We start from the raw sequence: 27,268 nt of genomic DNA on the forward strand, positions 1-27,268 counted from the left end.
AAAGATTAAAGATGCCGACAGGAGCGGTAGCGATAAGGAAGAGCCTGCCAAGTTGCTCGTGACACGGGGAGTGTCCTCTCTCCTCTCTTATATTTATACTACCACAAATATTACTCTCGAATGTCCTCTCACCGTCAAATATGAAAAAAAAACACACACACACACACAAACATAGTCTTTTCATTCATAAACAAAAACGCATTAACCGCGCAAATTTTCAATTCCTATCATCTCAATTTGAAATTAGAGTCGCAAAATTGAGGTACTAATACTAATTCACATTAGTGAGAAGTTTTTATTAATATTTATAGTCATTTTTTATCAAAAATTAGTAATATTTTACTGAAAATTGGTCAATATTTTTAGTTATTCTTTACGAGATTTTAGTCATTTTTCACTAATTTTCAGTCAAATTTTACTTAAAACTTTAGTAAAAAAAAATTAGAAGCACTAAAAAAAGTGATAATTTTTCATTGAAAATTAGTGAATATACCTACAAATATAAATCAGTGGATCAATAATTAAAAATTTAGATTTAAACAATAAAATAGTAAAAGTGATAAAAAATTAATTTTCCACAAAAAAAAAGGAACATTTCGAATGAATGACTATTTGCTTTTGAGAATTAGACTGATAAATTTCATAGAAAAATACAGAAAAAGAAATGTCCTTTATCAGAGGAGCGATTAAAAAAAAGAGAAGCGCGTAATTGTATTGCTATATATATATTACGTAGAATTATTATCTATATACATGTGTGTACTATAATACCGCACTATTGTTGATTTCCATGCCGCCAAGCTTATCGTCTCAACTGCAATGTAGCCGTTTGCATGCATTTTCTGATAAACAAATAATTAGCATTACAAGTAACCTGCATTCTCTTATCGGTGAATCGCTCCTCCTTGCTCGAGTACCTCCCTGCGTTAAATTTCGCAGAACTCAAACTATATTCCATACTATCAAATTTTAGACATCTATTATATCCTCCTATATAGTATAAACAACAATATTCGACAATTGAATCGAAATAAAAAATAAGTCAATGCTTAAATATTTGTTTTGACAAAAATTCGGTTCGGTTTTCCAATTATTTAGTTATATAAATGTAGAATTGTTTACTTGCATAATTGAACAATTATCCAATAATTAATTAATAAAAGTATTAAACAATTGTTTAATTAAATCATTTTTTAAACATATTAATTTATAATTTTTTAATTACCAAATTCAAAAATTGTTTAATAATATTCTTAGATAAAAATTAAAAATCCAATTCTGCTTTTAAATGTAGTCTTATAATTTTTTACTCATTTTTAAGGATCTTGTAATTGTAACCCGTATAAGCATTAGTAAATAAATATAAATGAATGAAAAATATAAATTCGCATTTAGTGGAGGCGTTAAAAAATCGAAAATATATATATATATATGAAAACTATACACGTCAGCTGTGGTTAACCTCGAGTGCCAGTCAGTGGTTACTCTTTTCCGTTTACCTCGTTCGCACCCTCGCATTGTCAGCTTTCGTCAGTCTGTCAGTCAGTCAGTCATACGCCGGCTCTATCCCCTCGTTTTCACCCGCACACAGCTGTCACGTTCTGTTAACATTCCAAAAAATCCCTCAAAAAAAAAGAAAAATGGGAAAAAAACGAGAAAACCACAAAAGAAAATCTCTAATTCTAAATTCATAAATAAAAATGATCTAAACATCAATTTTTTCATCACCACTTTAGATATCTAAAGATTTTTCAAACCAAAGTGATATTCAACTCCCCTGTTCCCCTTAAATTTGGTAATGAATAAAAAATTGAAAACTAAAAGTACTAAAAGTATTATAAAAATACTAAAGAATAAAAATAGTAAAAATATTAAAAGTAGAAAGGCACAAATATAGTAATAGTATACATAAATAGTAAAATAATAAGCATATAAATACTAAACAATTTCTATTAAAGTGAGAAAGAATATCTCCAATCCCTTAACACCCAAAATATATCTCGCCCTAAAAATCATAAATATGCACATAAATAAATATAACTTTACGGTTAATGATAGTTCCTAGAAGAGATAGAGAGAGAAAGAAAGAGTGAAGAAAGAAAGAAATGGTCAAGCTCCCTGGTTTTAATTTATGCGCGCAATGTTGCCCAGAGCGTTATTAGTTCTAGTTGGATATACGTTGGGCGTGACGTCACGCGGCTAAAACAAAGGATCAAAACCCGCACCCATTCCACTTTAACTCGCCGTCTTTTAACTCTGCCGACATCTATAGACTCTTTCTCTTCAAGATATATAAAAGCTGCATAGTCAATCTTAGTCATAATTTTCGTTCGGCACTTTACTCATCTAGTAGCTTTACTCACATATACATACATATATGTATATATACGCAAGGTGATCATCCTTCTTTAGGCGCCATTGATAGTTAAACTTAAAATGTGTTTTACCTTCACCAATACTATTTTCTATTACATGATTTATCGTTTCTTCATTCTCAAAATCCATATTTCTCAACCAAAAAAAAAACATATTTATATTTTGGTACATGATGGTTTTTTATGGCGAATCATTTAGAACAAAGTTTAATTTTATAGCCTTTTTCTGCGCTATAAATGAGGGAAATATTTAAAAAAAGAGTTGCGAGGGAGGATATTCAATATTTATACTTGATTTATGAAACTGAATGCATAAAGGGTGATATTGTGTGCGGCAATAATTAACATTATAGGCTCAAATAGGGTATAGAGTATTTTGCAAAACTGTCGACTTTAAGACGCCTCTTCGTTTTCACAATTTCTCTTTTTGAGAAAGAGGGAGAAAAATAATTGTCGACTGATCAATATCACCTGTCTTGTTCATCTCATTAACTTATTTGTAATCCGATTTTCTCTTTTTCACTATATTTCTCCAGACATATTAAATTGACAAATTGATACCGAATTGCATCAAATTGATACCGAATTTCATCAAATTGATACACACGAAATTGCATCAAAATTGATACCAAATTGAATCAAATGGACACAAAATTTAACCACATGCGATTTGTACCAACTGATGCTGATGATTTAGAACCAAAAAAAACCACTTTCGGTTTTTTGTTTTCGGTACAATTCTATGACTGCATGGTCATACTGACAATTAGAGAATTAATAATTCCCCGCCGATCGTTTTGCAATTTATTGAAAGGCGGCATTTCCGGGAGTCCAATTGAGAGATGTCGCGTTGTCTCCTGAGGGGTTTCGTCGCATTGTTCATCCGGATCAATACCTACCTTTCCTCTATCTATATATATACATATACATACACTCGGCGAGTTTCAGAGGGCGTGGCTCGTTTCAGCAACCGTGATACGCACTCCCTCTTCCCCGAAACTCCACCTTTTCCCACAGTCTGAATATCTAGGGAGATTTTGCTTTCATTCCTTATCCAAAAGGGGGATGCTTTGCAAGCTCCAAAAGGCCAATGAGCAAGCGCTGGAACTCATCTCTTCCCAACAACACACACTGTAACCTAGATTCAGATCTTCTTACATCTGCCCAGTGTTTCCATTTTTTATTATTCTGTAGCTTTGTCTTCAATTCAATAAAGATTTTTAGCCATCTGTTTCAATTTTTAGTGATAACACGCAAAAGAATAACCTTCACTTGAAGGATCTCGCTTTTCTTAATTAAAAATTTTAACAATATACAGCAACTTGTAATTGTTCCAGGTAAAGCTTTTTCCTGTAGCATCAGCAAGTATCTTTAGTGATCCGTATCAGTTAATAATTATCGTAGTCAGCATCAATAAGTACTTTCTGATGTCAGTATAGCAACAAGTATACTTTCTGTAATCCGTATCATTAAACATTTTTTGTATAGTCAATAAACCCTTTTTGCAAACAGCATCAATAAACACTTTTTGAAATTAGCATCATTAAATATACTTTTTGCAATCAGTATCAATAAACACTTTTAGTAATCAGTATCAATAAACGTTCTTTGCTATCAGAATCAACAAACACTTCTTGCAATCAGTATCAATAAACCCCTTTAGTGGAGAAAGAAGAAGTATCAATCCGTCCAAGTCAATAGTAAAACCAAAAAGCTTCCGTAACAATCCGTATTGCACCTGAAATTAATAATCCGCAGAAAAACTGTACTGAAGTAAATCATTATCATGTCAATTAAACTCGACATTAACATAATGAGTATAGTAAAAAAGCAATTTGCGAAAGCGAGTTGCGTGATTGTTTCGAATTCAATACTGGATATATAATAATTCCCGCGCCATATTGTGAATTGAGAAATACTGTTTAATTCCAATAAAACTCGTTTCCCTATATTCTCGATTCGATTCGTAAAATCCCGACCTGTTTTTTGTTGAATAAGGGTGTCCGTGTAGGTTGTCTTTATATCCGTGTTGGTGCGACATTGGACCTTGTGGGGGCGTGTCGCCTCGATGGCGCCGGCTGCTAATGGCCGCGGGCCGCCAGACTTTAATTTCCTGCTGCTTCCGCGGACCCTTTGCTTTTACCTTTCTGTTCGAAACCACTTGGCTCTCTCTCTCTCACACACTCTCTCTCTTTCTCCTTTCCTCTTACAACACTCTCTCCCTGTTTCCCCTTTTCTCTTACAACACTCTGTCTCTCCTTCTCTGTTACACACACACTCTTCGTCATGTCCCCATGTTTTTTGGTAGTCACTGTGGACAATCTTGACAATTTTCGGTTCATAGTTTTCTTCCTGAGAATCGTGAATTTGCATGAAACTGAATTTAGTGTGAGGTAGTATGAACCTAGAAAAGTCACCTATAAGGGAGTTTAAACCCTTTTGAAACATGGATGCAGCGGTCAAGTGAGGGTTCTTAAAGTTTCGATTTGCATGAAAGTGCCTTGTCGATGGGGTCAGTTGACCTGCCTCGGGTTCCATTACCTCAAGAAGCCAATCTCTTCAATCTTTCTCTTTCTCTCTGTCTCTTTCTCTCTCTAGGCTAGGAGTGCACCAATTTTGTGTCATTATGCACCCTCGGGGGAGTACTTTTGCTTTTTCGGGACCCTGAGAACAAGGACTTTGCCGCAGTCATTTTTTTTCTCCTTAACGATTTCGACGCAATTACGGGAACCTGCCTACCTACCTACATATACTGATATTAGCGAGATGCTTTCGGTAACCTTAGAGGTTCTTGCTTATTTCTTTTTATTTATTCGGTCCTGATTATAATTTATTTTGAATTATGTAAGATTGGAATAATTAGACTGATGATGATGATGGAAAAATTTGAGCTTGGAAGTAATTTTCGGATGCTGCTGTCCAAAGTTGAAAAGTGGAAAATTGCTCACTCTTTGGATAGCAGAATCTAGAATTGTATTTGGTATGTCGGGAGATTCTATAATTGGTGTATGTTCTTGTTGCAGGATCATCCGGGACTGAGGGGCACACCCTTGGCGATGCTGGCGGCGCAATGTAACAAATTGAGCAGCAAGAGTCCCCCGCCGTTGGCGGACGCAGCGGTAGGAAAGGGGTTCCACCCCTGGAAAAAGAGTCCACAGAGCAGCGGGAGTTCACCGCAACACACGGGCGGAAGTGGCACCGGATGCACGACGACTGGCGTCACGCAGAGACCGACAGCGACAAGCAGCGCCGGGAGTACCGGTGGCTATGCCCGAGCACCGGTCACCTCCTGCGCCTCCACCGCGCCGCAATACGGTAGCGATCTCTACTTCCCCGGCACGGCGAGTGCCCAGCCCGCCAGCGATCCACATCACCACCAGAGCAGCATCCTGGGCAAGGTGGAGGGCGCGACCCTGGGCTCCGTCTACGGCCGACATCCCTACGAGTCCTGGCCCTTCAACACCATGCCAGGCGCCACGCACGGCGGCATCAAGGCCGGCGACGGCTGGTGGGACGTGCACGGAGCGGCCACCGGCGGCTGGCTCGACGTCAGCGGCACCGTGGGCGTCGGCGTCCACGCCGCCCAAATGGCCAACTACTCAGCCGACTACTCCAGCCTGGCCCTGGCCGGCAACCACCTCCTCACGTCGGCCACCACCGCCGGCCACAACCTCCTCCAAGACACCTACAAGTCGATGCTCCCGGGCGGACCGCCCGGCTTCGGACTCCATCACCACGCGGCTGCCACTGGAGGCGGCGCTGGCAGTCCCCAAGGCGGCGGCACCGGCGGCGCCAACGTGAGCCAAGCCCCATCGCCCCGCTCCCAGAGGCGCTACACCGGACGAGCCACCTGCGACTGCCCCAACTGCCAAGAGGCCGAGCGACTGGGACCCGCTGGCGTCCACCTCCGGAAGAAGAACATCCACAGTTGTCACATACCCGGCTGCGGCAAGGTCTACGGGAAGACATCTCATCTTAAGGCCCACTTACGGTGGCACACTGGTGAGCGACCGTTTGTTTGCAACTGGCTTTTCTGTGGCAAGCGGTTCACACGTTCGGATGAGTTGCAGCGACACCTGCGAACCCACACCGGCGAAAAGAGATTCGCCTGTCCGGTCTGCAACAAGCGGTTCATGCGCAGCGATCATCTCGCGAAGCACGTCAAGACCCACAGCAGCAGCAGCAGCAGCGGCAGCAAGGGCAAGGGGGGAGCGGGGAGCTCGTCGGCCGAGTCCTGCTCCGACAGCGAGGACAACGGGAGTCAGCAGAGTCCCAATTCCAACTCGGTGCCACCGCCCCAGTCACAGGGTCCTCAGGGCCTAGTGGCGCAGGGAGCGGGGGGCCAGGACACTCAGAACAACACCAGTCTGTCGCATCAACCGACAACGCCCATGACCCCAATGCAGATGACCCCACCGCCTCTAACCCCACACCATCCCCACCACCCTCATCTCCCGCCTCTAATGCACCATCCGCATCATCACGCAACCTCCGTACCACACCATCATCCACACGCGGGGATGAGCATGCACTGAGCCCGGTGGGGCCCGGAGCCGGTGGCTGCAATAACGGTTCAACGGCACTGGGCTCCCCCCTATCCTACCCCCTAAATCTCAATCTCCTCCACCATCAGAATCACTCCCTTCACAATCAACAACTACACCTTCATCATCACCATCATCCCCACCATCATCAACAACAACAACAACATCACCACTCCCAACACCAGCAGTCGCGTCAAAACAACTCCTACACGGTTTCGCAGAATCCCGGCAATCCTGGCACACCAGGGACCGCGCAGACTCCCTCACCGTCGTCCCCGCCGCCTGTACATAGTCTCTAGGCCGACACCTCCCCGTGCAACCCCCAGCACTTTCATCTACCAATCACCGATCGTTAACGTGTAAATACTTATACATAGTGAGCGCGAGAGAGAATACGAAATGATAATATTATATTGAGGCGATATAATATTGTACAAAGAGAAAGAGTTATTGAAAAACAAAGAAAGAAAAAATCGCAAAAAAGAAAACTTGTGCACTAAGACACTGACTCTTATCTTCAACACCCAAATCTATGAAAGTTGATCTTGCTAAGCTCCTTTATTAGTTATTCGAAATAGTTGGTTCTGTTCATTATTCAGCAACTCTTTTCTCATTATCTATCTCAAAGACTTCTAAATTTTACTTCTACTTTTTTTCAGCAAATATTTCTCATTTTTATGAAAATTGCTATATACGAACAATTTCCTATTTTTTTCATATCAACATTGAATTTATGCAAAATTTATAAGATTGATATTGATACTTTTTGAGATTTCTATATTTATTTGCATGATCGATCTAGCTCATGAATCATTGGTCCAAATTCAATGCTACAATTACTGCGGTCTCAGTATGGTATTAGTACTGAGATGAGCATTATTTTAAAATAACAACGAAATATTCGTACAACTTTTTGATTGGTTGACAAAAAAAACATATTTCATACAGTGGAAAATTTGGACCACTGATAGATTTCCATATCGTTGGTAGAATTTTTTATTATTGTAATAAATTTTTCAAAAACTTATCCACGAGTAATTTTAGACCACTTTCAAAAATTTGGACCACTACCAAAAATCCTACCAATGACCCGGAATTCTGTCGAATTCCTGGTCATTGGTAGGATTTTTTATTGTTACTAAATTTTTCAAAAATTTATCCGGTGGAAAATTGGGACCACTATCAAAAATTTATCCAGTCGAAAATTTGGATTCAATTTTTAAAAAATTTACTCAGTTGAAAATTTTGATATTTAATATAATTTTGAAGCATTCGTAGAATTTTCGAATTATTAATAATTATTAATTATTAATTATAGCAGAAAATCCTTAGGAATAATTTCAAAAATCTTTTTTGAATAATTTGAAATGATATAAATTTGGATCAATGGTAAAAACTTGTTTCATCAAGAATTTAATCATTTAAAAAAAAATTTGCATACTGAATAATTTGATTGAAAATTTATAGCTTTGATAGAATTTTTTTATAATCACTAAATTGTAAAGAAATTTTATCCATCAAGTAATTTTTGGTTCAGTGGTTGAAATTCAGATTATTGATAGTAGAAATTTTCATAATTAATAGAATTTTTTACTGATTGATAAATTTTTCAAAAAATCTATTTAACTGTTGATTAAATTTTTAGTGCTAGAAATTTGGATCACTCGTGGTAGAAATTTTTACTACTGTCATAATTTTTTGTTTATTTCTTAATTGTAAAATTTTTAGCTCAAGGAACTTTGATTTTTGTTAGATAAAATAAATAAATAAATAATTTGCACCATTGGTGAAAATTTGAAATTCAAATTGTAAACATTTGTATCATGAGTAGTCAAAATTTTTATCATTGTCAGTACAAATTTTTATTACTGGTACAAGAACTGTTTAAATAATTAACAGCACTTTTTGGATCACGAACCAAAATTGTTCTTCCATTTTCAATGAAAATTCTCTGATCATCAGTAAAATCAAAATAATTTCCTAGAATTTTTGCATTAATGATTCAATTTTCGGATCGTGATTAACAACAATCAGCGATTATTCAGCACCTTTGGAGCAAATTTTGGTCCTTTAGTGCGTAACATCTGCTTTATTGCTCCACAACATTTGCATTCTGGGCACAATTTTATTGATCCATTGGTGCAAAATTCTGGAGCTTTGATCCACTTTTAAGCTGATTACTGTTAATACTTTAGAATCTATTATCCTACCACTTGATCATCACAAATTATTACACAATTGTTTGTATCAATATCGAATCAATTTTTACAATCAATATCATCAAAAGGAAAAATCTTTTTGATGATATTGATGATTTTGATGATCAGTTTACACATTTAATGCAAAATACAAATTTTCCGTTAATCTTCTATAAAAATTTTTCTATCACTGGTCAAATTTTTGCCACTTTATCATTGATCCAAATTTTGATATCATTTTTCTCAAAATTTCACATTATTGGTCCCAGTTTTCTCTCTATATTTACATACACGGAGAAAAGGATTGTTATTTTGTTCCAAAAATTTTGTCCTTCAAGTAATTTTTTTATCCCAACAATTTTGTTCTCCTAACAATTTTGTTATCCGAACTGTTTTGTTGTCTTCACTATTTTATTGTTTCAACAATTTTTTTTTGTACCAACAATTTTGTTGCCCGAACTATTTTGTTATCTTAACTATTTTATTGTTCCAATAATTTTTTTGTCCTAACAATTTTGTTTCCTGAATTATTTTGTTAGCTTAAATATTTTCTTCTTTCAATAATTTTGTTATCACAACTGTTTTGTTCTCTAAAAAAACTTGGTTGTTCCAAAACTTTTGCTCTCCCAAAAATTTTCTTAAGAGAATAAATATTTTAGGGCAAAAAAATTTGTTAGGAGAACATTCTTGATATCAAAAAAACTGTTCAAACACTAAAAAATTTTTGCAACAACAAAAAGAAATTCGTTAGATCAATATTATCAATTCTTTTCTCCCTGCATGTTCTTTCTTTTCTCCCAACTATCGCCTGATTGATCATGTTCGAATTGCACTAAACAGAGCAAAAACGAAAAAAAAACAGGAAAATATTTGTATACCTCTTGAAATTGGGAAATAGTTGGTACCACCATTCATTTGAGCAAAGATATTGAAGTGAACGAATCATTTTTCATTTTATCAGAAGTTATATAGAGGAGATTAAAGTTGAACATACGGATCCAACTATTTTTGCCATATATGTATATACAAATATACACAAAAATATAAAGAGATCAATTTATTATTTTCGTATACATATATATAAAACGTATATATTTATCAAACGAAACGAATTCCTTGAAAGGATGAAGAATAATAGAAAATCTTACTTTGTAGATTTGGGAATTGGAGATCAGGTTGTACCATACACCGACTACGTTCTCCGGGAAATCCCCCACGCGAATCACCGGAAATACGATCGTCGGTCAGGTTACAAACGTCGGCGATTTTAATTTCACTTTATATATATATACACATATATAGATATAAAAATATATTTATAGTCCAATAATTCTTTTACCCTTTTTTTTACATTCTCATTTTTAAATATAAATAAATTCGAAATATTTTTCTCTGATAAATATTATGCGAAAAAAGAAGCTCGACGTTTGCAACTTGGACTCGTACGGACCCATATCACCCTTTCAAGTCTAGTATCTTACTATTAATTAATTATTATTATTATTATTAATTATTATTATTATTATTATTATTATTATTAATTATTACTAGAGTATTATTATTATTATTATGAAAATTATAAATTCATTTTAAGAGAGATACAGAGGAAAAATAAATGATGCTTTTGTCAGTAAAACCAAATCACGGCACTAGATTTCATTTGATCATAACCCTATCCCAAAATCGTTGAAGAAAAAGAATAATAATGAAGAAAAGTGGAAAAAAAATAAGGAATGAAAAAAATTCGGTCGTCTCGCGTTTTTTATTGCTCGTCGACGAATAAATAAGCACTTGTCAAGAAATATGAGAATTTTTTTTTGGGCTACAACGAAGTCTCCTCGCTTGACCCTTGCTCTTGTCACTGCTGTTTCTCATCGATGATGATGATGATGATACGACAACTTCTTGGACTCGCAGCTCCCGTCGCAGAATGAAGACATCATCAATCACATCGGATGTGGGGACCTTTGACTATTTATGCACAAAACTTTTCCGAGATCCTTTGCCAAAAAACGTAAGTCTCCTCTGAACTCCACTTCATGGGATTCAATTTTGCTTTTATATAATAAAATAAAAAAAAAAAAGAAACGAAAAAAAACCCCGTCCCTTCTGTGTAATAAATGTATACCAAAAAAAAAAGAAAAAGAAATGGAAAAAATGAAATGAATATCTATAAGGAAATTTTAATTTCTCATTATTTAATTGTAATAATTTATCGTAATGAATAAGTAAATTGTAATAAATGATAAATAACTGAATTCGAGTAAATAATATTATTTTTTTTAATTGTTATTATTATTTCCATTATTATTATTATTTTTTTTATTTTTATTATTATTATTTTCATTATTATTATTATTTTTCTTATTATTATTATATTACCACTATTAACTCGAAAGTATCAGATTGCAACGAATTGATACCAAAAATGTGAATTAAATCATAAATTGATCTAAATTTTTGGTATCAATTTAATTCCATTTCGTATCGAATTGATACTTTCAAGAAAATTGTGTTTATATTATTATTATATATTAATAATACCTAATTATTGTTTATATTTATTGTTTATTTTTATTTATTATTGTTTTATAAAAAATGTAATTTATTTAATTATATATTTCGCCTTACTTATTTCGGAAACAATTACTTGATTTATTGAGAATTTTCTTCATTTCAGAAAAATTTGTTTCTTTACAAAAATTAGAAAGAAAAATTTACTAATGCGATTTTTGTAGGGGAACATAGTCTAGGTCGGCCACCTTTTTGACTTTTGTTTATAACTTTTTTTTAAAAATGAATTTGGACAATTGAAGTATATGGTTGGAAAGTCCTGTTTAATAGGAACATTTTTTCTGTACAAAGTAAATTGACAGGTTTAAAAATGAAAAAGTTATAAAGATTTAAAAAAAAAAAAATTTGTAGTCCAGGTTAGCCATTACAGTCAAGGTCGGCCATGTTTAAAATTCAAAGGGCATTAATCGTTAAAAAATAAAATAACATGTTTGGAGTTACGGAAAATTGATTCTTTATTGTTTACAGTTTGTAACTTAATGAAATAACAAAATAATAACAATAAACAATATAAAAAAATAAATATAAATAAAAAAAAGTTTTGCACTAAAATATTAATAAAATTAAATAAAAATATTAATAAGATGATCAATTATATTATGAGTTATACAGAATTGCAGTTTTTGCAAATGAAGTAGCTCGTCCTCAACTTTGCGCATTTTAAACACATAGTGGCCGACCTTGACAGTAAGTAACATTACCGAATTGTTGTAACCATAAAGAAATACGTTTCGGGATTCGATTTTTTACTTTGTTTTCCTTTCAACCATGAGTCCCACAAATTTTCTGCATACTTGCCTTGACGATTCAATTTGTTTTTTATCTTTTATTAATGGTTTTTCACATTATGCACAAAACTTTTTTTGAGCTTTTTTTGTACCGACGTCACAGAAAACACAATTTTCGATTTTCCGAAAATGTAATTGAACAAAAAGTTAGGTTTCACTAAGACAAGCTTCGACAAAAATGCGCGTAGGTGGCGCTAGTGAACTTGACAAAAAAACGCGAGTGGCCTACCTAGACAGTAGGCCAACCTTGACTACATTCCCCTACATAAATTTTTATTTTTTATTCAGCATTTTTAAGTTAAAGAGAAAAATTTTCAACTCCTCATTTGTTCCTGATTATTTTTTAAATACACAGGAAATTTATTTCCTGTCTTATTTTCATTTTTTTTCCTGAGTAAATTAATTATTTATTTATTAAAACGAGTTATTTATTTATTTACACGCGTCATTCATTTATTTACACGTGTCATTCATTTATTTATTTATTTACTTAAATAGGTTATTTATTTATTTAAACATAAAGATAATTTGATAAATAATTGCTATAAGAATTGGTAATAATTGCAAATAAATAATTACAGTTAATTATTACGATTAATTGATGAGACTTTCTAGTGAGATAATATTATTAAAAAAATAGAGGTAATATTATTAAAAAAAAGAGGTAAGATCGCTGACTTCAATACTTAATTGAAAAGAGGTAATATTATTAAAAAAATAAAGGTAAATTATTATAAAAAAAACCTTATGACAATGATAAATTATCAATTAATTATTCAATAAAAATAATTATCACTTTTTTCGAAAAAAGTAAACATCCAAATTCTAAAAGAAAAAAAAATTATGTCTAAAAAATTTTGAACTTTCAAACGAACGAAATATTTTTTAATTATAAATATTTTCAAATAATTACCGATTGCAGTATAAAAATAAAAAAATGTAAATTAAATAGTTTGAAACTTTGTAAATTATTTTCTAATACGTGATTCAATGTTAAATTTACTAAAATTTGATCTTGAAAGAAAAAATAAATAAATTTCGTTCATTTGAACATTAAAAACTTTTGGGACATAAAAAATTTTATCAACTTCAGTGACAATTATTTTCAGTTTCACGAGTTTCCAGGTTTGTTCACTGATTGTCATTAAAGTTAATGAATCACTTTAATTGTTAATTAAATTTTTTTCCAAACAAAAATTTCTCTATAATTTTAAATATTTTTAAATATTTCTAAACTGAAATAAATTTAAATTAGAAATCGGAAATTTTAATTTGAAATTTTAATTTGAAATTTTAATAAGAAATTAATTAATAATTAGTTTATAAATTTTATAAACATGATTATTGTAAAAATATTTTACAATTTGGGAAAAAAATTCAACAAACCGAAATTTTGACACAGAAAATACTAAACAGTGAAAGAAATAATATGAAATTTAATAAAGTTATATATTAAAAATTTACTAAAATTCTTATATTTGATATAATCATATTAAATTTTACATTAGTTTTTTTAAAGTTTAGTACTTTTTATATAAAAATTTTTCTTTGTCACATTTTTTCTCCAAATTGTGAAATACTTTTAGCAAATTTAATATAATTTCCTCGAAGTGTATTTAAATTAAATAATAATTTCTAATTAAAATAATAATAATCAAATTAAATTTTTTAGTACTTTTTCATTTAAGCTTGAGTAAGAAAACTAAAAAAAAAAAAAATAATAAGACTATAGACTACTGAACAGAATAGTCGAATTGTACAAACAATTTTCTAAAATTTGAATTAGAAAAAGTTGCCTAATTAAAATTAGTTAAAATTCTACTAATTAATAATTTTTTACTAAGAGTTGAGTAAAATAAAAATAAAGATTTTAAATAAATTAGTTAATTTCTAATACCAATTCTCTAGTTAAATTTTTGAATTGAAAAGATCCTAAAAAATACAGAAGATAGAAATACAAAGAAATACAAAAACAAACAGATTATAATTATGTATAATAACAGTTACTACTAATTATTACTATTATTCTTGCTAATAAAAAACTCATTTATATTTATTATTATTATAAAAAACAAATAAAGAAAAATTTCTAAATTATAATTATTGTTATTAAACAAATTTCATTAATTTAATTTCATTAAAAAAAATTTCATTCAAATCGTTATGAAAAAGAAAGTAAAAAATGCACTTATTGTTAATATATAATTAATTAATTAATTTATTTATTTACAAATATATAAAAATATATAAAAAGAATTTTAAAAAATTTCCTTATAACAATAAGCGAACTTTTATAAAAAGAGAAGTATAAAAAATAAATTTATTGTTATTATAAAAAAGTATAAAAATTTACTTATCGCTATTAAAAAAAATAAAGTAAAGAAAAAAATTTGAGAGACAATTAAAGACCTAGTTTTTGGATGCGAAAATGAATCAAACTATGAAAAAAAAAAGTTTGAAATTTATCATTGTCATGTTTTCATTTTAAAAATTTCAAAACCAAGTACTGAGTGGATTTTGCAAAAAAAAAAACAAGGAATCAAGATGGATCATGGACTCAATGAAAAAAAAGGGAAAGAAAAAAATGTAATTCATATAGTACTTCTTTCACAAAGAACGTAAGTGCCTAATGCAACGAATTCGCGAGGTAATAAAAAAAGAAGGAAAGAGAGAAAATGAAAGAAGGGGACGGGGTTCCTCTCTGCGTTGGTTAATATCGCACGGGCCGTTAGGTCCCGGATCCTTCGAGCCATGAAATATCCCGTCATAACATCAGCCCCCTTCCATTCTCCATGGTGCTTCGTCTCTCCCTCTTTTGAATCAGGCTCCCTATGCTGCAGAGCGCGGATGTCGGATGCACAACCACTCTCACGCTGAGATGTCATTGAGAAAGGTTTGTATTTCTAAATGATCTGAAACGAATCCTCCAATTTTTCTAAACCTTCACTGGCAAAACTAATATTCAAGTCAACTACTTAAACCTCCAAGAAAACTGCTTTATTTTTATTTTCCCTTCGTTTTAAATTCTCGATTTTTTTCTTTTTCTTCATCATTTTTATTTTTTTTATTTCATTACAAAGAAAAGCAAACTAAAAAAAATTAGGAAACAAAATATCTTTTCTCTCTAAATCTGAATTAGAAAATAACTAATTACACGGAGAAAAATATAAAGTAACTTTTACTATTTTTATAGTAAAATATTTCTGGTAACTTTTACTATACTTTTGGAGTAAATTTTGCTACGTTCGAAGTAAAATTTACTACTTTTGTACAAATGTGTTCATTGAACGTAGTAAAATTTACTTCAAACGTAGCAAAATTTACTCCGAAAGTAGTAAAAGTTACTAGAAATATTTTACTACTATAAAAGTAGTAAAAGTTACTTTATAATTTTTCTCCGTGTAGTAAAATTTTGGCTGACTTTTTGCTTCAGCAATTAGTAAAAAATTACTAACTATTAGTAGAAAAATACTAATTATAAGTAGAAAAATATTAATTATTAGTAGAAAAATACTAATTATTAGTAAATAAATAACTATAAAAATAGTCAAATTTTAATTAAATTAGTTACCAAAACTTTCAGTTATTTTTACATAACGTAAAAGTGAATTCAACTAATAATTAGTTATTAACTATTTTATTAGTAAACTTTTAAACTATATCAAGAAAATAATTTAAACCCTTATCAATATTCCATAAAATTGTTTTCATAGTAAATTGAGAGGAATTCAATGGTCATAAAATAAAATCGCTCAGAAAACATTAAAATCCTTTTTGAATTTTCATTTTTCTTAAAAATTATATCAAATTTTTAAATCCGTGTGTAATTATTATTTAATTTCTTAATTTGAAAATTCATTTAAATAATTTCAAATCATAATTTTTATATTAAAAAATAAAAACTGGAAAAATTCGGATCTAAAATTATTATCATAAAATTATTTAACATAATTATTATCAAAATGATTTATTTCTTTATTTGAAAATTAATTTTTTTTTATTTTTCTAAATAATTTCAAATGACAATTTTATATCATGATTATTTTATGTTTTTTATTTTATATATATATATAAAAATAAGGATCTGGAATTAGTTAGAAAAATAAACGAATGAATTTTTAAATAAAGAAATTGAATAATAATGATATTTTTAGACTAAAAATTAATTGATTTTGAAAAAATGCTATAAAAATTATGAAAATCAATTTTTCATTTGGCAATTCTTTTGCGGATTCAACAAAAAATATTTTCTATACAAAAGTACACATGGATTTCAAAATTGGACAATTTTTGAGAAAAATAAAAATTCAAAAAGGATTAAAATATTTCCCGTCCCTTTTTGATTTTATGGCCATTGAATTTCTCATAGAAAATTACCTGAAATTAATAAAAAGTTTCCGAATTTAAATTTGGTAAAATTTTTACTAATTCTTAGTAATTTTTTACTAAAATTACAGGAAACTAATTCAAATTTCAACTAATTCTTAGTAATTTTTCACTTAAAATTTAGTGAGAAAAACTGAATAAAATAGTAAAATATTCTACTAATTTCTTTAAATCTGAACTAGTTAAAAGTCCCCTAATTTAAATTAGTTAAATTTTCTACTGATTTTTAATAATTTCACACTAAAATTGTAGTAAAACAAAAGTAAGAAACTAAACAAAGTACTGAATTAAAATACTTACATTTTACTCTTTAAATTTTAATTTAGTAAAAATGTTTACTAATTAGAATTAGTAATTGAATTTTTGCTTTCGAATTAGTAAATTTTTTGAACAAATAGTAATATCTACTAATTTATTATTAAAATTTACTAATTCAAAAGCAAAAATTTTTTGCAAATTAGTAAAGATTTTTACTAATTCAAATTTAAAGAGTACAACTAATATTCTAAAATCTGAATTAGTGAAAATGAGCAAAAATTAGCCCTAATTTAATTTGGTAAAAATTTCTACTAATTTTTAGTAATTCACCACTAAAACTTGACAGAATTCTGCTACTAAAGAAACTACTGAATAAAATAGTAAAATTCTGTTTCCAATTCTCTAAAATGTGAATTAGTCAAAAGTACCATAAATTTAAATTAGTCAAAATTTTCACTACATAATTTTAGTAATTTTCCACTAAAACTTGAGTAAAAAAACTAATAAGACTTCTAAACAAAATAGTCGAATTTTACAAACAATTTTCTAAAATCAGAATTTGTAAAAAGTTCCCTAATTAAAATTAATCAAAATTTCTACCAATTAGTCATTTTTTACTAAGACTTGAGAAAAATGGAACTAAAGAAACTTCTACATAAAGTAGTTAAATTCTGATACCAATTCTCTAATTACTGTTTCTTAAAACTTAAACTAAAAAATAAAAATTTAGAAATGAATTTTTAATTTCATTAAATAAAATAGTAAAATTTGACTAAGAATTAGTCAAAATAGTACAATTTTGTTGTAAGAATTATTGCTGGATGACTTTTGGCTTATTCAAATTTGGAAAAAAAAATTAATAAAATTATTTACAAATTGAAACGACTTCGCACTAATTTATAGTTCAATTAAAAATTATTAAATATTAGTATACTAATATTTAATATCAAATTCAGATAAATTCAGAAAATACATATTTTTTATTATATTTACATATTATTATTATTATTTATAATTTTAGTTACAAATTATCAAAGTATCAGAAAACTACTTATTTTTAATAAAACTAGTTATTTTCAAAATAATCCCCCTATTTGGAGTTAAAAAAGATGTTTTTAATTTTGAAAAATTGACTAAATTGTAAGGAATATAATAAATAAAAATTGTTGACTTTTTTAATTTTTTTTATTTCGATGAAAGGAACAAAATTGAAAATAGAAGCCGCAAAGGTTTCTTTCTTCATACGCATATATAAATTATTGTATATGTGGGTTCATGGGTCGCAAGATATAATCAAACTTTTAGAATTATTAGCGAGCATGACTTGGCTCGTTTTTATACATATTACAATACAAGATTTCCGTTTTGTCTCCAAAGTAATTAGGATCTCGATTCAATTAACGTCATTAAGACATCATCAAGATCATTAGTCTATTATTACTCTCAAGACATTTTGCCCTTGGAAATTCTTATACATATATATATTACTATATATTATCATTATTATTATCATTACCATTATTACTAGTATTACCTATTGTGATTATATAATTATAATTTTTATAATTACAGTAATTATTATTGCACAATTATAATTATTGAAATTATTCAATTTTATTTCTTATAAATTATTTGTAATTACTTTTATAATAATTATAGTAAATTTTAATAGGAAAATATATAAAATTCGTGAAATAATTTTTTTAAACTTTATAAATTTTATATTCTTGTATAATTAAATTTTATATCTGATTTCAGTGGTAAATTTTAAGAAAAAATTATTTTCATAAATATGTAAAACTCATCGCAGAATTCCAATTATTTTTAATAAAATTTTAATCAAATTTCTCGATAAATGTAATTATTCATAAAAATTTTATTAAAAATCGTCGAAAGAATTCAATTAGTTAAAAATATTCTAAAAATTTCTTTTTCTAATAAAGGTAATTTTCATAATCTTTTTTTCTAACAATATTCAATTTTTGTAATGACGATCAATAGGTATATGATTAAAAAATAAAATTTACGAAAATTTTTTAAGTCTTAAAAAAAATACCTGAGATTTTGTTAAAAAATAGAAATCATGCAAATTTTCTAACGAAACTTTAAAATAATGTAGTTAAGAAACGTAATTAACAAATAGAAATTACAGGGATTTTTCCTCTCAAGTTATTTAAAATTTTCTAAAGAAGTGTTTTATAAATAAATTAATTTTGGAAATTTTAATATTAAAATGATGCAAATTATTATTTTTCTTTGCAAGAAAAACAAATTGTAATAAAAAATAGTAATTTTATAAAAATTTTTTTTCTTTTTTAAAAAGAAACTTTTATAATTTTGTAAACAAAATTGTGATTGAGAAACAGAAAATATGCAAAATAATTTTTATTTCTTAATCTTAGTTTTTTGACAATTTTTTAACTTTTATCGAAATTATGTAATTTTTTAAATTTTAGGAAAATAAATAATTAGAGATTATAACTTCTTAGAAAAACTTTTTTTAGAAATCAAAACTTGCTGGAAAATTTTTTTTAGAACCTACCCAATAAATTATTTATTTTTTTAATTAAATAATTGGATGCTAGTAGAATTTTCAAATAAAAATTGATTTAAAAATGAATTTCAGTTAAAATTCTAGATAATAATTGAATATTAAAAACAATGTAGCGTGAATTTTTAGAAACAATTAAATTTTGAAATTAATTTTTTTTTGAAAAAGTGTAATTGCATTTTTTTAATTATTTGAAGTTTTTATTTTTTAATATTATATTTAATTGAACAATTTACGAATAATTGAAATTTGTAAAATTGAATATTGCAAATAAATGGATTTTGAAAATTGTAGAAGAACTTTTTTAAAAATTATTAATTGATTATTTCACGAATTTAAATTCTGCCTAATTAAAAATCACTAAATTTTTAGTAGAATTCATGTAGAAATTCTATAGAATTTTTTCAGCTGGGATGAAGATATTATTTAAATCAAAACTATTTTTAAAGATTAAAATATTTATTGAAAAACTTGAAAACAAAAAAAAAATGTATAAAAAAACAAATTGTTATGCAACTTTTTGATAAATCTATCGCTGTTAAATAGATAAATAAAATTATTAAATATAGATTTTTTAGAAAAAAAGAAAGAAAAAAAATACATACGAAAGAGGGAAAGTAAATAATGGAAAATGAGGTGGTCGTCACGGGCGCGCAATAAACAATTTTCAACCCCACATAGTAGCGTAAACCGGATCAATATGGGAGAGATTACGAAATAAGATCGTTATGCAAAGCAGTAGTCGACGGGTTTTAGGAGAGTTCCTGGGGATGGGGGGGGGAGGGGAGGAGAGATTGGAGTCGTAGCAATTCGCGGGAGGTGCGGTTAATGTAAAACTGCTCATAAGGCATAGGGAGGGTGAATTTTCGGTGATTTAGTCAAGAAGGGTGAATGTTTGTTATTCAATTTACAACCCTTCGCATCACTACTACCAATTGAAAATACCCATTTTTTTTTCTTTTTTCTCACTTTTATAATTGTCTCAAAATTATAATAATTCAGTAGAAACAGTCAATGTTATGTCAGACGTATGTAATATTATTTTTAATTTTTAATATAATCTTCAATTATTGTTAACATTAAATATTTATTTAATATTTATATTAATAATTATTTATTTAGACTGGAAAAAATTTATTTGATTCAAATAACCGATTACTTGACTGATAAAAATTAAATTAATTATTAATTAAATTATTAAATTATTAAATTAAAAATAATTTTTTTTCAAATCAATTAAATTGCATTTGCTTCAAATACAATTCAATTGACTTAAACAAAAATTATTTGATTAAAATACAATTTAAATGACTTAAATAAAAATTATTTGATTCAAGTAAATATTTATTTGACAATATAGACAAGTAATCGATTATTTGAATCAAATAAATTTTTTTCATTATAATTTTAGTGTATTTATTAATAATTTTTAATATTATTGCAAAGTTTTATAAATTCTGATCAACTTTTGGAACCTAAAAAGGCCAAGAAAGCTTTTTAACATATATTTTAAGCTAAATTCAAATCCGTTGATAAATTTTCCCTTCAACGTCAAATTTAAAAATGGCGGATCCAAAATGTCGGAAAAATTACAAAATTCTATACGATTTTCTTGAAACTTTTTACTCGAAGTCTTTCGATGTCACTGATTACGAATCTGAAGTCGAAACCCTAAAAAATCCCCAAGACACAAGTTTTAGACGAATCTGATTAATTTTTAACTCTTTCGTCAGACATATTGAATCCCCCATTTTGAATTTTAAAATTCTGACTTCATATTCGTAATCGCAGCGACCCAAAAACCCCCGAGTAACAAGTTTCAAGCAAATCCGAGTGGTTTTTAACTCTTTCAGTCGCCATCTTGGATCCGCCATTTTGGATTTTTGAAAACTAACATGGAATTCGTAATTATTATTTAATTAATTTTTAAATCAATTAATTATTAATTAATTCGTGATTACAAATACCGAAAACATTTAAAGTAGATTATGACTTTTTTAATGTAATACATTTTGATTTCCAGTAACAATTGGTTAAAGTATAATATTTACAAAGTGTAATATTTTAATTCCAGTAGAATTATTTTTATACACTGTATTATTTATTATTTTTATATTTTTTAACACAAAGAAATTATATGTAATTTTAAAAATTATATCATATTATACATAATTATAGATTATGTATATAATATTATTATATTATAAACCTACAATTTTTAGAGTGTTTAAAAATTTTCATATTTCTCTTTTTATTTTTTTATTAAAATTATCGCAAAAAATTAAACAAGCGTCTAAAATCAACGAATGCAATCTAAAATGTTGCGTGTAATTAAATTTACTTTGATTAATGGGAAAAATATTTAAATTTCACTTGATTTTGTGTATTTAAGTGTATAGCAAAAAAAGTCATTTACCGTCGCAGACATTTTATATAGATGACACAATTTTTAATTTAGAAAAGAAAATAATTTTCTTTATAAATTCATAAATAATGTAGATTGGTTGTCTCGTAAATTTAAACGCGTGTAATATTTATTAAGACCATATTAAATAAATACAAAGCCTTCTCATCAGGAAGCAAAATTAAAATAATAAGAAAAATTTAATTTTTAATTTTTAATTTTTAATTCTTTTAATTCTTTTAATCACAAATAAATGTTAATATTGAGAATAATTAGACTGACAAGAAAATTTCTTTGATTCAAGTAAATATTTATTTGATAATAGACAAGTAATCGGTTATTTGAACGAAATAGAGTTTTTCAGTTAATTTTAATTTATTATGACTTCTGTCATTACTTTAGTGGAACTTTTGATTTTCAGTAGTTAAGTCAATTATTGGTCAGACGAGCGCTGACAAACGAACATTTCAGTGGAAGAAATATTTTTTTAATTTCTTTTTGTTGATTATACAAAAACTATTATTCTAAAATATTTACAAACATTTTTTACAGTGCAATTTTTTTATTATGTAATTAATAAATATGAAATTTCTTTAAATTAAATTTAAATAAAACGAATTTAATTAATTTTTAATTTGAAAAACATTTGAACTTTATTACATTTTTTTATTATTAAAAATTTAAGGGGTAAAAATTATATTATTAACATTATATAATAATAATAATACAATAAACTTTTTTTTCAATTTATACAAATTAAATTTGTGTAAATTAAATTTTAAAAAATTCCCTTCCTTTTATTAAAATTAAGAATATAGTTTATATATTTTGTAAAATTTATAAAAAATAGAATTTATATAAATTAAGAGGAAGGTACATCGATATTTTAAACTAAATCAAGAAAATAATTTAAATGTTCCATAAAATTGATTTTTTTTGTAAATTTTTTAGAAGAAATTCAATGGTCATAAAATAAAATCAGTAAGAAAACATTTTGATCCCTTTTGAATTTTTATTTTTCTTAACAATTATAGCAGATTTTCAAATTCATGTGTAATTTTGTAGAAAATATGTTTTTTAAAACCACAAAAATATTTTCAAATAAAAAAATTGATTTTTATAATTTTAAAGTAATTTTTTTTGAAAAAAATTTATTTTTAGACTGAAAATGCAAAAAATCCAATTGTTATTCAATTCTTTTTATTTGAAATTTCATTTGTATATTTATATAACTAATTTCAGATCATAATTTTTATATTTTAAAAATGTAAAAAATTATGATAAAATTATCATCTGAAATTAGTTAGAAAAATATACAAATGAATTTTCTAATAAAAAGAATTGAATTAACAATTGGATTTTTTGCATTTTCAGTCTAAAAATAAAGTTTTTTTCTGAAAAAAAATGCTTCACAAATTATAAAAATTAATTTTTTTATTTGGCAACGTTTTTATGAACATTGAATTCCTCGTAAAAAATTAGGTACTTGAAAAATAATTTTATGAAATATTTAAATTATTTTCTTGATACAGTTAAAAATATCAGTGTACCCTCCCGTTAAATTAGATAAATTATAAATTTTTATAAATTAATTATAAACTTAGACATAAATAAAATAAAATAAATTCAATTCGTTATATAAATAAAAATTAAAAATTACAATTTATCATTATGATTTATTAGAATTAGTAAATGGATATTAAAAAAAAAATAATATATATAATAAATAAAGAAAGTAGAAGCATAAAATCGAGAATGTAAAACAGTTCTATGATCCCCTATATATAAATCATCACCAGTGAATCAGTATGTCATTTGTCGCCACCCCGCAATTGCAGGCAGATGATCATTAAAAATTTTTTAAACCTCTGCCAGTGACACAATCACATAATAAATTATATACTAAACTTTATTCTCAGATTATTAAAACTAAGTTCGAAAATTTGCCTCAAAAAAATTGAAAAATTAACTGCAAATGCAAATTTATAATATAATATAATATAATATAATATATTACAATATATAATAAATAATATTATTATAATATTATTTGAAATTTTTGGAATATTTTTTATTTACTTAAAAGTAATTATTTTGACATTTGCTTTTTAAGTAGTTAAGTCAATTATTGGTCAGACAAGTGCTGACAATTATTATTTTTGTTTATTATTTAAAAATAGTCATTTTAATTAGTTATTTAAAATTAATTTCGAAAATAGAATTATTTTTCTTAATACTATAATTTTGTTTTAAACCTCTTACAGATTTTAACACCCCCCCTCCCCAAATAAATAAATATTTAAAAATAGTCATTTTATTTACTTATTTAAAATTAATTTCGTAAATAAAATTATTTTTCTTGATACTATAATTTTGTTTTACACATTTTACAGTCTTAATCTTAAACCTATAAATGAATATAAATAAATATTTTCAATTAATTATTTCAATTATTTATTTTTTATTTCAAATTTATTACAAATACAATAACTTATTTCCTGTTGCTATAATTTTCTCTTACACATTTTTCAGCCTTAACCCTATAAATGAAGATAAATAAATATTTTCAATTATTTCAATTATTTATTTAAAATTAATTAGAATTACAATTATTCATTTCCTGTTGCTATAATTTTGTTTTCCACTTCTTTCAGCTATAATTTTGTTTTCCTCTTCTTTCAGCATTAACTCTCTAAAAGAACAAAAATAAATATTTCAAATTAATTATTTTATTAATTTCCTATTATTGAAAATTACTTTAGTTTATTATTTAAAATAACATATATTTATAAAATTGTCAAAAATAATTTAAATCTAGATTTAAATATTATAACTAATCGACTTTTTTTACAGGTTTCTTATATCACGTCCCCGCACTAATACATTTTTTTCCCGTACTTTATAGAAAATATTTAATGAATGGCTCAAATATATTTCACCAAAAAAAAGGACTTTTACCAAATGATAAACTTATCATTTAATTTCTTTAAATAACGATCAAAATAAACAACTCGTTGAATTTTTGTTCTAATTAAAAAAATAAATCAATAGATATTTTTTTTTTAATTAAGAAAATCAAGAAATATTTTTTTTACTAAAATCGAAAAATATTTTTTTACTAAAATAAATCAAAAAATAATTTTTTACTAAAATTAAGAAATATTTTTTTACTAAAATTAATCAAATATTTTTTTTTTTACTAAAATCAAGAAATATTTTTTTAATGAAATAAATCAAAAAATATTTTTTTTTACTAAAATCAAGAAATATTTTTTTTATTAAAAATCAGAAATCAAACAATATTTTTTTGAAATAAAAAAACAAAATAAGTCAAAATATAAAATTGAATATCATTAAAGGACAATAAAAAATTATTTTGTGATCGTTATTTGAAGAAGTGCTTCGTTGATTCAAAGAAATTCATTTCTGGGTGCAGGTTTAGACACATGTAGTGTGTGTGTTGACGATCACTCTCGAAGGAGATCAAATGGAAGACGAGTGAGAAACGTGGGTGGCATTTTTCGAGTACATCATCATCATCATCATCATCAAAAACGAAGGCCAAAGAGGAAAAAGGACCTGACGAGCGAAACATGCGTCGACACTTTGGAAACTGGTTACAGGCAAAAAGCCCTACTCGAAGAGGACACAAACTATACCAATGGGGTGTCAGATTTACCAAAGCCGTACAATACCGCTTAAAGGAAAAAAATGCTCCCAAAAAAAACAAAAAACAAAAAATCACACAACAAAAAATTTAGAAAAAAAATATGCATACATTCGCCTTCTAAAATTAAAGGCTGTGCGATAATTCTAAGTATTTTCAATTCCATTTTCTATTTTCAATTACTTTACTACCAAAAAAAAAGGAAAAAATAAAAAAAAATATTAGCATTTCAATTATTAGTATTATTATATAAATAAAGACTCATAACTATCCCTATACAACCTCCGAGGAGAAAAAATCTCCCCCCAGGAAAAAATTGTGAATAAAAAATATATATGTGGATAGAATATATCGATATAATAGAATACTGCTAAGAAAAAAAAATAAAATAATAAATATAAAAAAAAAGAAATAAAAATGTTACTGTTTGATATATATTTCCTTAAGGTTTTCAGAGAGCGTTGCCATTCTTGTAAAGAATTTCATCACAAGCTCTTCTCTGGGTTGTTAAACGTATATATGTAAAAAAAAACCAAAAAAAAAAAAATCTTCAAATCAGGAGAATTAATTTTTTTTTCGTCAAACGAATATTTCTTTTCCTGTTCTTAAAATATAAAAAAAAATCAATAATTTCGTGTTACTATGTTTGTGAAAATATTTTCTTTGAAATTTTCTTGACTGTCATATAATTATGTATAATTAATTAGTAATTACACAAATTTCATTTCACACTTGTGTTTATAAGGAAAAAAAAAATTTTTTTTTCTCAACTTTTGTCACGTATGAGAGAAAGTTTTGTCGTTGTCAAATTTTAACACACGCATATATATATATTTATTGTACGTATATGTCAATTTCTATTGTGGAAAAAAAGCCTTCCGACACTGTAATGTCATGGTTTTAATAAACAAGATTCAACATGAAGTTTATTTTCCGAATCTGAGTTCCTTTTCTTTCATTATAGTTAAGTGATTATTGTAATTTTTTGTTTATTTTTTTAATCGATTTCATTTAATTTTTTTTCTTTATAGTCTCCTATTCTTTATTTTTTTATTCTATACTTGAATTAAGAATTTGAAAAAAATTAACAATGAAATATTATTCTATACTTATTTAATACAGTGAAAAAATTTTATTTCAATTTATTATTATTGTGTAAATTACAATATTTTTTATTTTCAAATATAAATTTTTGAATAATTTCAGATTCGAAATTTAAAAAATTCTCTATAAGTAAGTACGTCATTAATTATTATTGTTTTAGTATTTTCAAGAATTTTAATAAAATTCTTCGCCAAAATCCCATTATTTTCATAAATATAATGTCATTATTTGAAAAAATTCAATTATTTTTATAAATAGAAAAATTCTTTGCTCGAATTCAATTATTTTCGATATAATTTTAATAAAATTTTACAAAAGAATTCAATTTTTTTTTAAAGTTTTAATTACTTCGCCGAAATTCCATTATTTTCATAAATAATGACATTCTTCGTAAAACTTCAATTATTTTTATAAATAGA

General features: G+C 27.4%; 2 protein-coding genes and 1 long non-coding RNA gene across 4 annotated transcripts in view; 2 read left to right on the forward strand and 1 right to left on the reverse strand.

Moving 5' to 3' along the window:
- The window catches only part of LOC122502743 (transcription factor Sp8-like), an 86,473-nt gene extending 78,345 nt beyond the window's left edge, over positions 1-8,128 (forward strand). For both annotated transcript variants that reach the window (XM_043612935.1, XM_043612936.1), the window contains exons 2-3: positions 5,399-6,377; positions 6,446-8,128. In XM_043612935.1, the coding sequence (XP_043468870.1) occupies positions 5,399-6,377; positions 6,446-7,218 (1,752 nt within the window). In that variant the 3' untranslated portion in view covers positions 7,219-8,128. The remainder of the gene's footprint in view (positions 1-5,398; positions 6,378-6,445) is intronic.
- A 411-nt stretch (positions 8,129-8,539) lies between these two features.
- Positions 8,540-26,658, forward strand: LOC122502752. Its single transcript, XM_043612947.1, has 2 exons — positions 8,540-11,131; positions 25,515-26,658. The coding sequence occupies exons 1-2, from the start codon at positions 11,095-11,097 to the stop codon at positions 25,778-25,780; spliced, it is 303 nt and encodes a 100-aa protein (XP_043468882.1). The 5' UTR covers positions 8,540-11,094; the 3' UTR covers positions 25,781-26,658.
- The window catches only part of LOC122502753, a 272,977-nt gene continuing 270,252 nt past the window's right edge, over positions 24,544-27,268 (reverse strand). Inside the window, exon 5 of the long non-coding RNA XR_006301665.1 lies at positions 24,544-24,770. This is a non-coding gene — a long non-coding RNA (uncharacterized LOC122502753). The remainder of the gene's footprint in view (positions 24,771-27,268) is intronic.

Source organism: Leptopilina heterotoma, unplaced genomic scaffold, assembly GCF_015476425.1.
Source record: "Leptopilina heterotoma isolate Lh14 unplaced genomic scaffold, ASM1547642v1 Lhet_237, whole genome shotgun sequence".
Classification (NCBI taxonomy): domain Eukaryota; kingdom Metazoa; phylum Arthropoda; class Insecta; order Hymenoptera; family Figitidae; genus Leptopilina; species Leptopilina heterotoma.